At 44.0% G+C, this 15,495-nt stretch overlaps 1 protein-coding gene across 3 annotated transcripts in view; it reads right to left on the bottom strand.

The window, feature by feature from the left end:
• Nucleotides 1-837: 837 nt before the first annotated feature.
• TAFII15 (TBP-associated factor II 15) overlaps nucleotides 838-15,495 on the bottom strand; it is an 81,700-nt gene continuing 67,042 nt past the window's right edge. For 2 of the 3 annotated variants that reach the window (XM_087388727.1, XM_087388726.1), the window contains exons 5-7: nucleotides 2,283-2,333; nucleotides 1,897-1,974; nucleotides 838-1,108 (exon numbers count right to left, since the gene is read on the bottom strand). In XM_087388727.1, the coding sequence (XP_087244853.1) occupies nucleotides 1,100-1,108; nucleotides 1,897-1,974; nucleotides 2,283-2,333 (138 nt within the window). In that variant the 3' untranslated portion in view covers nucleotides 838-1,099. Of the gene's footprint in view, nucleotides 1,109-1,884; nucleotides 1,975-2,282; nucleotides 2,334-15,495 lie in introns of those variants that run through there. The other variant, XM_087388728.1, reaches the window with a different exon arrangement.

Raw genomic sequence — 15,495 nt, forward strand, 5'->3', positions numbered from 1 at the left:
TTTAAAAGGGGGTCCATCATGTTCTCTCTCAAGAACTTAACTAGGGTCCAAGAATAGGTAATTCCCAAGGTCCAAAACTAGCTCTAGCTTGGATGGTGTGCATGTATATATTGCAATCATAATTGTATTGGAGCAAACAATTAGGTAGGTAAATGTCTTTGTAGTCATGTCAACTTAGTGACATCTTGGATTGTCTCGAACGGCTCAATTCAATGTTCTAGAAAGACAATTCCCTAGAAGGGTTTTAGCATCCACACTACTATAGTGAATCCCTGGCTCGAGGGGTCTAGAGGCCAAGTTGAAAGAGTCTCAATGAATTTAACCTAAAGGACTTTGGCACTATATTGGGCAAGAAGTTAGGTGCGAGAGGCACATGGCATCATGACTCATCTATTTAGGAGGCGATAGAAGACAAGTCATTACCTCCTTCCCAATTTCTAAAAGGGTGATCACTTTCTAGTTCCCATCAAATTTTCTACCACCTTAGCGCTTGGCCTTTAGAATCCCCATTGCCATTCTAAACCCATCCTAGAGTGTTGATGGGATTTATGTTCCCATCCATGTGATATGCCTCTTGTGACAATGGCAAATCTATTTTCCTAGAATAGGTGGTCCTCCCATTACGTACTTGCAGTTGAAGGGTCGCCTACAGCAAACAATTCAGCTTTCTAAAAGGTGAAGCAATGCTTCAAACTATTTATAGGGAGTGGCAAGAGCACCCATCTTCTTCAACGCAATAGACAAACTTATTCCCAATTTTCTAAAAATGAGTTTTCCAGCAAATAATTTCCTGACTTCTTAAAAATATTTACAATACTTTTTCCAAATACCCCAATGGAAACATAACTTGCACTTTCAAAAAGCAAATATGATGGGTATATCACTGATTTCAAACATTAGAAGGTGGCCAACAAACCAAATCCACAAACGAAAGAGAGAAACAGAGCAGTGACAAGGAAGCTCAAACACCAATCGTTCCAACTGAAAAGGTACATTTACTTCAGAGTTTTATATTATGTATAGGTGTTTAAAGATGCTTTGGTGGCCCATGGTCGCCAGAGCTTTCGTTTTCTTCCCTTTTCCTCTTTATCCATACTTGCTATGCTGCCTACAGAGAAAAGCAACATGAAAAATTAAACGTGAAAATGCATTAAAATTAGCGACATAGCACTGCATAACAGGCACAGGCTTGGTGAAATCTAGGCACCATCTCCCAAAACGAACAAGGTGTTAACAACCCTTTCCATTCTTACCAGTTCTACATCACTACAGTGGGCCCAACATGAAATTAAGAACGGAGAACATGTTACGAAGGGCCTTGAACATGTGTAGCTACACCAGACAAAAACATCTCAACAGTGGATACAAAATAAATGCTCGGTCTTGAGATATCTCTATAATTGCACTTGTGACAAAATCTAATAATCCTGCATAAACACCTATCAATGCCCTATTAGCTGCTCAATAAGGATTCCCTCTTACATAGACTATCGATAAATCAAGGACACATTTTCCAAGTCAAAGGGTAGGAATGCTGCAAGAGACCTGCGAGAGAGAGAGAGAGAGAGAGAGAGAGAGAGAGAGAGAGATCTGTGATAAAAAAACATTGTTACATGCAAGCAACAGCTGCATAAAATATAAAATATGCAAATGAAGAAGAATCGTGAAGGGAAAACGGCTACCACAAATGTCAAATTATCTTTTTCGCACAACAGGAGCAAACAATGTATGGCATGCTATATACTATTCTCTCACAGTCAAACGAAGGCAAAGGTACATCCAGGATATGCCTAACCAAACCCTCTGGAACACATAAACCAACACATTGATTAAAAGCTCAATGGGATACAGCTATTCAAATTTATTTGGTAACTGTACAACATATTACTCGTCAACCTTGTCTTTAGCAGATGAAGTCGTCCCTTCCATGGGGCTATCTGTATAATAGTCTTGCCGCTTTATATTGACACCATACTGCAAAACCACGAATTCCAACATGAAGCCATATATTGGCAAGTATTCAAAACATTCTAGAAGAGTGGCAAATTGTAGAGATGAAAGAGTGAATGCAGGTACAACAACAGTGAGGCAGACCATTTGAAATCACTTAAAAGGCCCAGAAAAAAAGGTAAACAATTCCAATCATCTTCAATTAATATTCTATGTTACTTATTTCTACTTTCTTCTCCATTTCCTTGCATTTCAGGCGACCTATCAATAAATCATGAATTAAAGCAAAGCATATTAATAAAAAATCTTAGAAGAAATTGAGTGGAAAAAACCTCTCGAAGTGCCAGAGCCAAATCCTCAGTTGTCAACGCAAATCGTTTCTCCTGAAACAAAAATGCCATACATTAATTAAATTTATCCAAAAATAGCACAACAAGCTTTTTCTGTTCGACACTAAGCATTTGCCATACATGTCTTTGAACACACACAAGCTAGCATATACCAAACACGTGCTAGAAGAGTTGTGCATCATCCTGTGAGAGAATGATTAGTAAGTAGCATGCTAACTTGCCATATCCATACCCAAATTCCAGTCCTTAAGGTGTTCTTTGGCAAAGCCAGAAAATGAGTCACTGCTAGCATTTCTCCTCTTGAATAGGGGGTTGTGCAGGGCTTCGACCAAGACACAAGCAAAATGATACCTTTGTAAGACTAGAATAAGTCCAATCATACAAATTTATATTTTTTGTTGTTCTAAAGAAAGAATGTTAGTTGTTGGGGCTTCTGCACCCGTGTAAGATAAATCGATGTAGTTGAACAGCTGATCACCACTTGGACGAAAATTCAAAGAATTTGCATGTTTGCTAAGGTGATAGAAAAATATACCGTTGTAAGACTAGAATAAGTCCAATCATACAAATTTAGATTTTTTGATGTTCTAAAGAAAGAATTTTAGCTGTTGGGCATCTGCACCCGCGTAAGATAAATCGATGTAGTTGAACAGCTGATCACCACTTGGATGAAAATTCAAAGAATTTGCATGTCCGCTAAGGTAATACAAAAATATACCTTTGTAAGACTAGAATAAGTCCTACAAATTTAGATTTTTTGTTGTTCTAAAGAAAGAATTTTAGCTGTTGGGGCTTGTGCACCCATGTAAGATAAAACAATGTAGTTGAACAGCTGATCACCACTTGGACGAAAATTCAAAGAATTTGCATGTCTGCTAAGGTGATAGAAAAATATACCTTTGTAAAACTAGAATAAGTCCAATCATACAAATTTAGATTTTGTGTTGTTCTAAAGAAAGAATTTTAGTTGTTGGGGCTTCAGCAAAAAAAGAATTTGTTCCTTCATTTGAGAAGGCGGGATGCGTAGAGCTAGAGCCCATAGAAACTTCTGGCAACACTCGAAGGACAAAATGCTTAACATTGTCGACCCTGCAAGAATCTGCACTGACAATCCGTGTCAAGCCATGGGGCAAGGGGACAGAACGGATTGAGGATGGCAGTGTGGAACTACAATGGCACCCTGTGGTCTGACCCAAGGGGGTTCTCAAAGACTTATACTGACAAAGAGAGCTGAAGCAAGTATGATACCTCTAGAAGGGGAGGCATTGTGTCAATTCATGGCCCACAAGGCAATGGAAGCTACGCAAGTCACATGATGGCACAGGGAATGAAGTCCATGGATGGAATCATCGGGTAAAACAGCTGTTGATATAGCAAAAGATGCATGTGAAATAAGGGAGATAGTGACGCATAAAATGCTACAAAAACTATGGTAAAACTTAGGGACCAAAATGCAATTCTATAAACAGGAAATTAACTCAAATGGACAGCTATGGAATGCAAGAGGAAGACATATCGATATTAAAAAGGCATCTAGTCCGAAAAATCAAAACCAGTTCACATGATCTAGAGATGGAGAGGGGCAGGTTGGCAAGACCCAAAATCCTCAGAGAAGAAAGGATATGCAAAATCTTCCCCACAGAGGAGGTAGGAAATGGGCAGCATATACTCCTAAGATGTAAAGCATACGCAAACATCAGACAAGGTTATGGGGACAGCACAGATAACTTGAAAAATATGTTGGAGCAGCCAACAAAAAAACTAGGAAGCTACCACTTAGCTGCCATTTGCTGCATCTACCTATGTGAAACTTGCCCGTAATTCTTCTCTGTCATTTCCACCGCCCAACAGCTGATGTAATGCTGCCCTTTACCTGCTGAAACTTGCCCGTAATTCTTTCTCTGTCATAGTTCTGTGGGAGCTTGACATTACGACAAGGTTCACGAGACTGTCGGGGAACAACTGCAAATTGCTGGTGACTACCAGAATTGAATCGGTGCATTCCATCGGTGAAGCTGATAAGGTGGAGATCACGGAGAAGGAGGTTAAGGAGTGCCGCTGACGCTAAATGCCCGGCTTCCAGCTGATCAAATCGGCACGGATGTACGGAAGACATTTTTTTTTGCTGACGGTGGGGTCTCAAAGGTCTGGCAATGATGTACGCGGATGGCAGCTTCTTGCGGAACTGCATGCCGGATGGTCTTGCTCATCATTCTTTTGGTGGCAATAGCGATCGCGTGTTTGACCTTAGCCTACATACCTTTGACTGTGTTGGCTATTCTGACGTCAATTCTTACGATTGGGGGCGGCTACTTGTTCAGCCTACCTATTGGGTTCCTTGCAGATTCAATCAGAGCTACACTAAGAGCAACTACAGCATTTCTTGTGGGCAGAAGGATTGGAAGGCCGCTAGTGACTGCAAAGTTGAAGGATTACCCACAGTTTGAAGTTGTATCTCTCGCTTTTCAGCGGTCTGCATTCAAGTTTGTACTTCTACTCCGTTTGGTACCAATTGTACCCTTCAACAAATTGAATTATCTGCTCTCAATTACACCTGTTGGTGTTGGGAAGTACATGCTCGGATCTTGGATTGGCATGATGCCAATTACTTTTGTGCTTGTATATGTGGGAACTACTATCAAGGATATATCTGATATTGCACATCATTGGGGTCATTTTACTACTTTTGAATGGGTTCTTCTAACAATCGAACTGGCAGCTTCTAAATATGGACAAGATGCATTAATGAGTGTGGAGAAGGACAAAGAGCAAAAGAGTTACGCAAGGAGCTACATCAATATTGATATGCTTGTGCTCTCGGAAACTATGGAGAAAAGGATGACTTCACCAACATTGAAGAAATACAAAGGTGTTGCAAAGACCTCTATCATGGCAGATTTCATCCACGGGGACATTGACCCTACCACCTAGTTTTATGTTGTGTGTTTGAGTCAATAAGGTGCTCTGCCATGGATAGTCCATCCTAAAATGATATGTTAATTCCATTTTAGTTAGTCATGTTTGCCTGCTTTGAGTCATATGTCCTATGGTGATATCCAAAGACACATATTCTAGGGACTCTCTTATTGTAAACCGAGGTAACCTGATTTGGAGTGAGATCATGGTGGAGCTAGGGTGTCCAAGTCTACTGCCGATGCAACTGGAGTGAGAACAAGGTTGGGAGCATGAAAACCATGTAGTATCCCATTGTCTACTACCAAGGTAGAAGGTCATCAATTTAAGTGGGGGTATGTTGGATAAATTGATGTTTAGGGGACACACTTATGGACATGGTGATGTGGTGGGTGTGTGCCAGTGAGCTAGTGCTTGTGTAGGACATGGTGTGAGTGCTAGTGAGCACCATGGTAGGTGTGTTAGGTGACTCATCGATTAGGTGTCACCTATGTTGGTGTGATTGAGAAAAGTAAGGGACTTGGTGGCCAGTTTGATGGAGGACTTGGGAGTGTTACTGATGGAGACAATCAGGGAGATAATCATGGATCTGGAGCCACCTACTCAGGGGCATTCCAGTACATGTAACTCTACTCATGAACTTGCTATTGCCCTCATTTTCTTGCTTGCTCTTGCTCATGCTCAAATTCTAACAGGTACTAGGGCTAGCACACAAAGCTAGCTCAACAAATACTCACTACATAGCAAGTTTGTAATATTTACTTTCACTGGATGTAAGGCATAACTATTAATTAATAGTGATCACTAGTCCCATAGATCTTGAAGGATCTCATGCGGACTACACATGAACGTTTCTTAATAGGGGACTTGCGGGTTAAGGCACAGACACCCTACCCCATCCTGTTCGCTGAAACAAGTATGATACCACTAGAGGGGGAAGCATTGTGTCAATACATGGTTTACCTCAACAAAGTTAAGAGATGGACGCCACACAAGGCGACGGAAGCTACACTGATCATAGGCTTGCACAAAGAGGGACTGAAGTGGATGGAATCATGGGGTATAACAGCCGGTGATATACCAGAAGATGAATGTGAAATAAGGGAGATTGTGATGCAGAAATGGCTACAAAAACTCTGGCAAAAACCGGGAACAACGATGCAGTTTTATAAGCAAGCAATTAACTCAATGACAGCTTTAAGATGCAGAAATATCTCGGGGAAGACATACCAACATTTAAAGGGCATCTAATCTGCAAAATCAGAACTAGTTCACATGATTTCGCGATAGGGAGGGGTAGATGGGCAAGACCCAGGATCCCCAAAGAGGAAAGAACCTGCAAAATCTGCCCAACAGGAGAGGTAGAAAATGAACAGAATGTACTCCTGAGATGTAGAGCCTACGCATACACCAGAGAAGAAGAGATCTTAAAAAATTGCTGGAGCAGCCACCAGCCAAATAGATAGGAAGCTACTTGAAGGAGATTTTTGAACATTGCAACAAGGTGCTGGGTCTAGCACAGATGCTAGCCCAACAAATACTCACTACATGACAGATTTGTAATTTTCTCTCACTGGATGTAAGAAATCACTATCAGTTCATAGTGATAGCCAGTCCCATGGCTCCTAAAGGGTCTCAGCGAACTTTAATACAATCATATCGTATCATATCATCTCTCCTCCCTTCCTGTCTCGCTCCCCCCCCCCCCCCTCTCTCTCTCTCTCTCAGCCCCTAAGCCTTTCCCCACCCCTCAGCTCCCCCCCGTCCATCAGCCCCTCCTGCCTTTATCACAGTGCCCACCACCTCTGCCACAACCTCTAGGGCCGACGAATCGTGGCTGTTCTAGCACCACACCTATGCGCCAGGGCCCATACGGACTGCTGCAGACACTAAGCCCCACCCGGGGCTGAGGCAGTAGCTAGAGGCATCATCTAGGCTGTGCCATAGCCACCCCAGCCCCCCATTGGGCCCTTCCTAGCTGCGCTAGCTTGTGGGCTACCCGAGCCTATCCCCGGCCTTAGGAGCCATCTGCACTTCCAAAATGACCACTCAAACATCAAGAAAATTAAAAAATCACCTACTCCTGCCCTCCGAATCTGCAAGGACCTGCAAAACAACTAAGGAGCTGCAAAGAACCAGGCCCAAAGTCAAACAAAATACTAGGGTGTATCAAGAAACTGCTAAACATGTGAGAATTTCAAGGTAAATTAAGAGATTTTTTCTGAACAAAGGGGCTTTTAACTGTCAATTTAATATTTGTTTTGCAAAATGACTACATGATAATGTGTAGAGGGTACATGGGCGAAGCAAGCTCTGGAAATTGTTGTGCCAGCATATATGGTAGGGATGCCATCTAAGGCCAGCTCTGAGGTCATCACCCACCTCAACAAAATCTGCTTGGTCTTGAAAGCTCTGGAAATTGTTGTGCCAGCGTATATGGCAGGGATGCCACCTACAGCTCTCAGGTCATCACCCACCCCAAAAAAGAGTTCATATCTGAAACATTGGAGGAAGAAAAGAGGCAGAGCAGCAAGGCATTGAATGTGCTGGTTAGAGGCCTAACAGTAGGTAACACCCCCATGGCAGATGCTAAAGCTCTGTTTGCCAAGATAGGGGGCAACCTTATATTTGAAGCGGCCTGGAGGGTGGGTAAGGCAGATGCACCGGTGAGGCCCATGGTAGTGCAACTACGGACAGCCACAGATAGATCCACCCTCATGAGTATAAGGGCAACATTGAAGGGTACCTGGATTTTTCTAGATGACAACCTCACACTCCTACAGCAAAAGCATAGGAGGGAGGGGAAGGTGCAGGTCATGGAAGAAAGAAAGGAAGAGAAATGGGCAGCCTACGGAGACAGAAAAGCGATCATCCGAGAGGGCAGATAGGGAAGAAACAGAGAAAGGGAAGATGGACATCACATGAATCACAACATGAAAGCACAAGTATGGCAGCGGTGAACTGTAATGGTACCCTCTGGTCTGACCTAGGGGGTTTCCCAAAGACCTACACCAACAGAAACGTGATTTTCTTTACTAAGACACGTGAGAGCCTAGAGAGGGGGCTGCCCACAGTAACAGGATACGCCTGGGAGTCAGCAGATAGGAGAGAGAGATGAGGAGAGACAGCAGGATACAAGGCTCAAGAGGAGTGGCAATTCCCTTCAAATCACATCTAAGACCACTCATACCATGATGCAAAAGGAGGAGCAAGCATGCCACACATGGATACGAACTCAGGCACCTAACACACCGATTTTCATTACAGTATGCTACTTTCCACCCGACACATCACATGCGCATGAGGCCAACAAAAAGGGGGACAGCCCATAAAAGACGATATATGGTGATATCAGGGGAAGAATTTTCTCCTAAGTGATTTCAATGCGTGTACAGGCAGTAGACAAGTTGGGCTGCTCGACTTCAGATCTGACCCCCTCAAAGTACTAGAGATAGATCCAGCAAAGCTACGGATAGTGAGGCACTCAGAGGATGCACCACAAGTCACAGGATATGGCCGACACTTATTGGAGATGGGAGCAGTGCATGATTTGATCATATATAATGGCCTTCACAGATAGCAATTATCCAGAGGGCTTTTCCCCACATTGAGAAGGTACGAGTACGGTGGATTACCTGATGGGCTCCCTAGCCTTCACATCACACGGGCATGATCTCATTGTCCCTCCTCCCTCAGTTGGCATTGATCACTCCTATCTGGCATTCAGTATATCAATCACCATGCCAACCATAGGACACGACCCGCTGGCCCCCACACATGGTTAGATACAACTTTGACCATGCCCATGTCTCAAACACTCTAGTATCGGTGGTTCAAGATGCTGCCGCAAGATCTTTCCCTACGACTCGATCCACACACGTCCACCAATTGGGAAGATGCCCAAGAACCCATCATTTGATGATGAGTGCTGCAAGATGAGATCTCACCTTGCACGTGAGTGGGCCTTGGGACACCTTATGACACTTGAGACACAACGAATATCACGGCAATTGACATGTCATAAGAGACGAGCTTTCTTCACACAAGATGGATGAGCTAATTAGTTCTTTTCGAGGATTCTCTCTGAGGGTAAGCTACCCATCCCATTACAGATCCAATCATCTGGCATGTGTATGCCACCTCACTCTACGACAGTCCGATCCACGCACCACCTAATATGTCCTCTCTCTGCCCATGCCCACTACATCCATCCTATTCATGGCCTAGAATGTGCGAGCTGAACTGCGTCGGGTCCACAACCGGAGAACCCAGGACCATGAGGCCCAGTGGCTGAGCACTTTGCAAATGGACATCAGGTTTTACTTCGATCTTGGCACAGATGTTAAGCCATGCATTATGCCACGGCTTGCCCCGTGCTTGGAATACAACCACCATTGTGTTGATATACAAAGCATGGGACCCCATGGACACACGAAACTATCGTACCTTATGATTGGCCACACATGGACCAAGATCTATGGATCAGTGCTAGAGAGAGAGAGAGAGAGAGAGAGAGAGAGAGAGAGAGACAGAGAGATCAGCTCTTACACAGAAGCACATGGACAACGAGTTTTGGGACACACTGGTTTCCAGAGGAAGCCTCACACGCTTGACCATATCTTCACCCTACAGGCCATCATAGAGGAGGCAAGATCCAGATCCCAGAAAGTCTATGCATACGTTGTCAACTTTTGGTAGGCCTTTGACATAGTCCCACTAGCCCACATGAATAGGAGACTACAAGACATGCAAATCCCATGAGACATGACCTAGGGGGTGATGAGTCTGTATGAGTTAGTTAGAGGGAGAGTACGGGCCTTTGGAGGCTTGTGGGATTGGATTGAGAGCACGATCGGAGTGAAGCAAGGATGCCCCCTCTCACCGACACTCTTTGCGCTCTAGATTGATGAGATCATGACTAGGAGGCGAGGGATCCTTGCTCAATGATCTGATGATACAGATATTGTTACATGTAGATGACACAGTGCTCATTCCATTTCAACGGCTAGCCTACAGAGACACCTCGAGGCCCTAAAGGCATCTTGGAGAGAGAGAGACCTGACAGTCAACCTTGGCAAGACCAAGGTTATAATCCTCAACACCTCATGGGCAGTACTTCATCAACACAACTTCACTAACCGGGAGGAAGCAGTTGAGATTGTATAGTCATACACCTACCTAGGGGCAGTCTTCGCAAGGCCAACTTTCAAAAAGACTCATGCAACCAGAGCACGACTCACACGATGGCAGAGAACTTTGGCCCGACTAGAGTGACAGTGCTTTCAGGCACACTTCCAAGATGCCTCGACGAAGGGATGGCTTTTTTACACACTTGCGAGGCCGACAGACATGTATGCAACACCCTTTTGAGGGAGCAACCTATTGACGATTGAATGGCGGAGATTCAAGAGGCTACATGTGACTATGGGCCGAGAGATGATTCGGACTAAGCCCTCGATCCCACATCAGATCATAAATGCAAAGTTCGCTATGACACCATTTCATCTTGATGCCATCTTTCAAAGGGTGCCATATCTTCATAGGTTATGGGCCTTACCTAGTTGAAGGCTGCCGAGGTTGGAATTAGAGTCATGCCAACTTCACCCCTTTTAGTAGATGCCTTAAAGTGAAGCAGGAACTATGGACTCAAATAAGATCTCATGCTTTGGTACATTTGGCTCATTAGAAACAACCAGCTTGAATGCTTGGTCCTTTCAAATCCTACGAGATGAGATCCACCGTATCATACGGTTGGATCTACTCTAGCTCCATACATCACAGACTTGGGTGAGGACTAGAAGTTCCTCACAAAGATCCAATTCTTGCATGACCAAATCTTGAGAGTGTCAGAGGATTAGCAGGCCCCAGTATCAGGAGGACAAACGGGTCTCACACGCACCGAACAATGCAGAGGTTGACTAGTGCACACTCTATATAGGTCCATCCCATCACTCCTCTACTGGACCATCCGAGCCGGCGTCACTCTTCATATGGCACACTGAATACAGAGACCATGGAGGCCACGCCCCCATCCACAGCGAGAGACAACTCGACAGACGCAGATATGAAACATATTCATGTTTCATCAGAGAGCCACCATGGCACCCAGTTATGTTTTCGGAGCACTAGCTTTGCATGCTTGAATTTTGCATTTTTAGAATTTCGACTTAGATTGGCTTGGCACTCAGCAAGGGCCTTAGCTAGCCCCTTGCTGCAGCCCACATTGGCTTACATGAGTTACTTTTTTTATTGTCTTTGTCTCATAGGCCCGGAGGCCTTCTGAAGACGTTAATAGAACTCCATCCACCCCCCCCCCCTTCTCTCTCTCTCTCTCTCTCTCTCTCTCTCTCCAAACACAAACTTGTACAGACAGAAGGAGAAACAATATAATGCTCTCACACGGAAAAAGAAGAGGCATTACATTCTAGAAAAGAAAAAATCTGATTTACTTACATTCGTATAAAAAACTCAAGAAAGGTTGGAGGCATGTCAAGAGTCCGAAGAAAAAGATCATGGGGAATATATCAGATGAAGATATGATGGAATACGTCATTAAACTCTACAATCATGTCAATGCGACAGAAATGGGGACTGAAGAGATACCACTTGCTTCTCCCAATCCTTTTGCATTTGAAGACATAGAAACAGGGCTGAAAAAGATGGCCAATGGAAAGGCATCTAACCACATGTCTATGTGCGCTGAATTTCTAAAATGGACAGGAGACAAAGCAAGAGAGTGGCTATCACAGGTGTTAACACACGCTTTACAACATGGTTTCCCGCTTGATTGGCAGGAAAATTGGGTTCAGCCCCTTTTCAAGGGAGGCAACAGAAATTCAGTTACCAATTATCGAACTATAATGGTCAGCTCCACCCCAGCCAAACTTTTTAGTACAATACTTGAAGCAAAAATCAGCAGCTGGGCAGAAGAAGCCAAGAAAAGGGCTATTGGGCAAGCAGGCTTCCGCAAAGAACACAGAACTGCAGACCACCTTGTTACACTGAGGGTCCTCATGGATGAAAGCAGATTACACAGAAACACTCTACTCTGTTGCTTTGTTGATTTCAGAAAAGCATTTGATACAGTACCACAAGGAGGTTTATGGGATAGAATGCACATTCTGGAGGTCCCTCTGACACTCAGAGTGGGCATCTCCCAGATATATGAAAAAGTTATATGCCGATTGAAGCAATCTCAGGGACTATCGACTGCATTTCAAAGCAACATGGGAGTCAAGCAAGGCTGCCCACTCTCACCCACTTTATTTGGGATATGCATTGACAGGCTAGAAGAACTTGTAAAAGAAGCTATGTCAACAGAAGACATACAAGGCCCCAAAATAGGAGTGTGGGTAATATTGTTACTGCTATATGAAGATGATATAGTTCTTTTTGCATATGATCCCGACCACATGCACAAACTATTACAGATATTGAAGACCTTTTGTCTAGAGAGCGGGCTGCAGGTAAATGTCAACAAAACCAAAATGATGGCAGTGTGCACCATTCAGCCTTTACATCCCCCAGACATTATATTCGATGGACACCCTCGAATATGTCAATACTTTTAAATACCTAGGAATTGATATTCCAGCAGATCATAGATGGTGGCAATGTGTCCAAAGAAGACTAGACACAGGCTGGGGCAAATACTATCACTTTGAAAATGACTGCAGGCACACCGACACTCGCAATTGGAAGATTCGGAACATTTTGTTTGATGCATATGTGGTTCAAACAGTACTCTATGGAGTGGAAGTATGGGGAGGCAGCATTCCCCCATCGACATGGAATGAGATCGAAAAAATGCAGAACGCATACCAAGAATATGACCTGCAAGTCCCAAATCCTTCATATCAAAGGCCTCACGCAACTTGGCCTTTAGTGCATCTAGCTCATAAGTATTCTTGCTAGCCAATAGCATATCATCCACATATAGTGCCAGGATTATCAGGCTATTATCCTTAGCCCTTTTAGTGTAGAAGCAGTGATCAATTTCACTCCTTCTAAAACCCTGGGACCGAATGAAAGCATCAAACTTCTGATACCATTCTCTAGGTGCTTGCTTAAGACCATAGAGACTCTTCTTCAGCTTGCAAACTAAATGCCCTTTGCCCTTTTCTTCAAAGCCTTCCGGCTGCACCATGTAAATTTCCTCATGCAAATCCCCATGCAAGAAAGCTGTCTTGACATCCATTTGCATAAGCTCCATATCCTCTACTGCCACTAGTCCAAGGATGCATCTAAGTGTGGTCATCTTCACAACCGGAGAGAATATCTCATCAAAGTCCACACCCTTCTCTACTGAGCACTCTACAAACTCAATGGCTAACAACAAAGAAGAGGGTGAAGCTGGAGTATTACCAAGATCACATCAATCCCACATGTTGGTCCACATATATGACAAAAGAGGCCCCTGCTCAGGCATACATCAGCACTTCCATCCCCTTGCTCTATCGCAGAAATATTGCTAGATTCCGGACTAGATCTCACATGCTGGCAATTGAGAAGGGAGCGTGGTTGAATCTTCCGCGACATGCCAGAATATGCAGATTTTGTGACTCTCAAACAGTGGAGACAGAGGCACATATAGCTCTGCAGTGTCCCAGTTATGCACACATTAGGGAGGACTACCGGAAGTTACTGGGAGACTCCACACAGTTAACATCAGTCCTTTCCACTGCCTCGCCGGCAGCATTAGGATCTTTTGTTACCCGCCTCTTTTTGTACCGTCAAGAACTTGAAAATTCTTGACCCCTCCACACCGGAGGAGACTTTTCTTGTACACCGTTCGGGTCCCATGGGTCGTTTTCGGCCCCCCGTGGACGATAATAATTTCTACTTCTACTTCTCTCTCTCTCTCTCTCTCTCTCTCTCTCTCAAGTGAAGGATTCATGCAAAGTAGGAAAATGGACAGTCTACTGTGATGGAATGGCTCTAATTGGAGACTTCAAATCTAAACCTAAAGACCCTCAGTCTTCAAATCTAAACCGAAAGACCCTCAGTCTTGAACTTGTGATATAAGACTAGAACTTAGATGTATAAATACTAAATAATATTGAGCTGAGATGCCATAGCACTCCTCAATTCTGTGAGTTTGAGAGATGTACTAGCTACACTTTTTTGGTGGGAATATCTTGAAAATACATATAGTACCTCGCATCCTTGCTATGAAATAATACACGTCTTCACCTTGCTTCTGAAGATGTTAGCATAAACTCTCTCTCTCTCTCTCTCTCTCTCTCTCTCTCTCATCTATCTGCAAGGCCTCCCGATCTCTCTGTCCCTCTCTCTCTCGTCAATCCCATCATATATCTCAGCAGATCTCTGTCATTGTCAATCCCGTCGTCGTCATAGATATCTAGCAGACATCGTAGATCTACGTCGCCCATCATAGATCCCGTTTTAGGTCATCGCCTCAGCAGTACGTCAGTCGCCTCATCAACTCATCATCCTACAGCTTTGCGCCATCTCAGCCCTAACAGCTGACTCAGCCCGCCACAGTCAGCAGCCCCTGGCTCAGCTTGGGGCGTTAGACTCAGCAAAGGTGCTTTCAGACCAGGATCGAGTTTCCCAAGACCAAACTCTTTGCTTCTACCCCGAATAACAAGCCTTCATATTCTGCTATTGCAGCAACACCTAGCCCATTCGCACTGACGTACAAATGAAGGATTGGCACAGATCCAAATGAGCAGATTTATTATCTACAGCAAGAAGTAAGGGAGCTCAGACTTTTGGTTGCAGCCCTCGGGAGGGAAGTGAAGGAGATGGAAAGCAAAGACAAGAGGGAAATCATACAGGAGGTCATGCAGATACACAGTGAAGCAGAACCTGCACCACAATTGGTGACTAAAGTCCAGCACATGGTTACAAATCAAGTCAAGTCAATACAACAAGAAATCACAGCAGCAATGGACAATAAAATCAACAAAAGCGAAGTATATGAAGAGGTACACGAACAGGAAAGGAGAGAGAGTAATACCCGGTGCCTACGCATTGGAGGACTACCTGAGAGTTGGCATGAAGGGAATATGGAAGAAAAGATTGACCATATTATAGCAGCAACCCCTCAGATCGAATGGGATTCAAAGGACATAGTTGGTGCTCTCCAAGTTGGGACACAAGCCAAGGTGGTTCTCAATGATAGCAAAGCAAGAAGTAAGATTCTCAAGCAAACCAACAAGCTGAGAGGCACAAAAATATGGATCTCAGAGGAGCTCACTCCTACTCAGCTCAAGATGAAAGCAACAGAATTGACTAAAAGTGAAGGAAGGCCAAACTG

The sequence above is a fragment of the Dipteris shenzhenensis genome, chromosome 17 (genome assembly GCF_047967505.1).
Source record: "Dipteris shenzhenensis isolate YYH24624 ecotype China chromosome 17, Dip_SZ_1.0, whole genome shotgun sequence".
In the NCBI taxonomy this organism is placed as follows: domain Eukaryota; kingdom Viridiplantae; phylum Streptophyta; class Polypodiopsida; order Gleicheniales; family Dipteridaceae; genus Dipteris; species Dipteris shenzhenensis.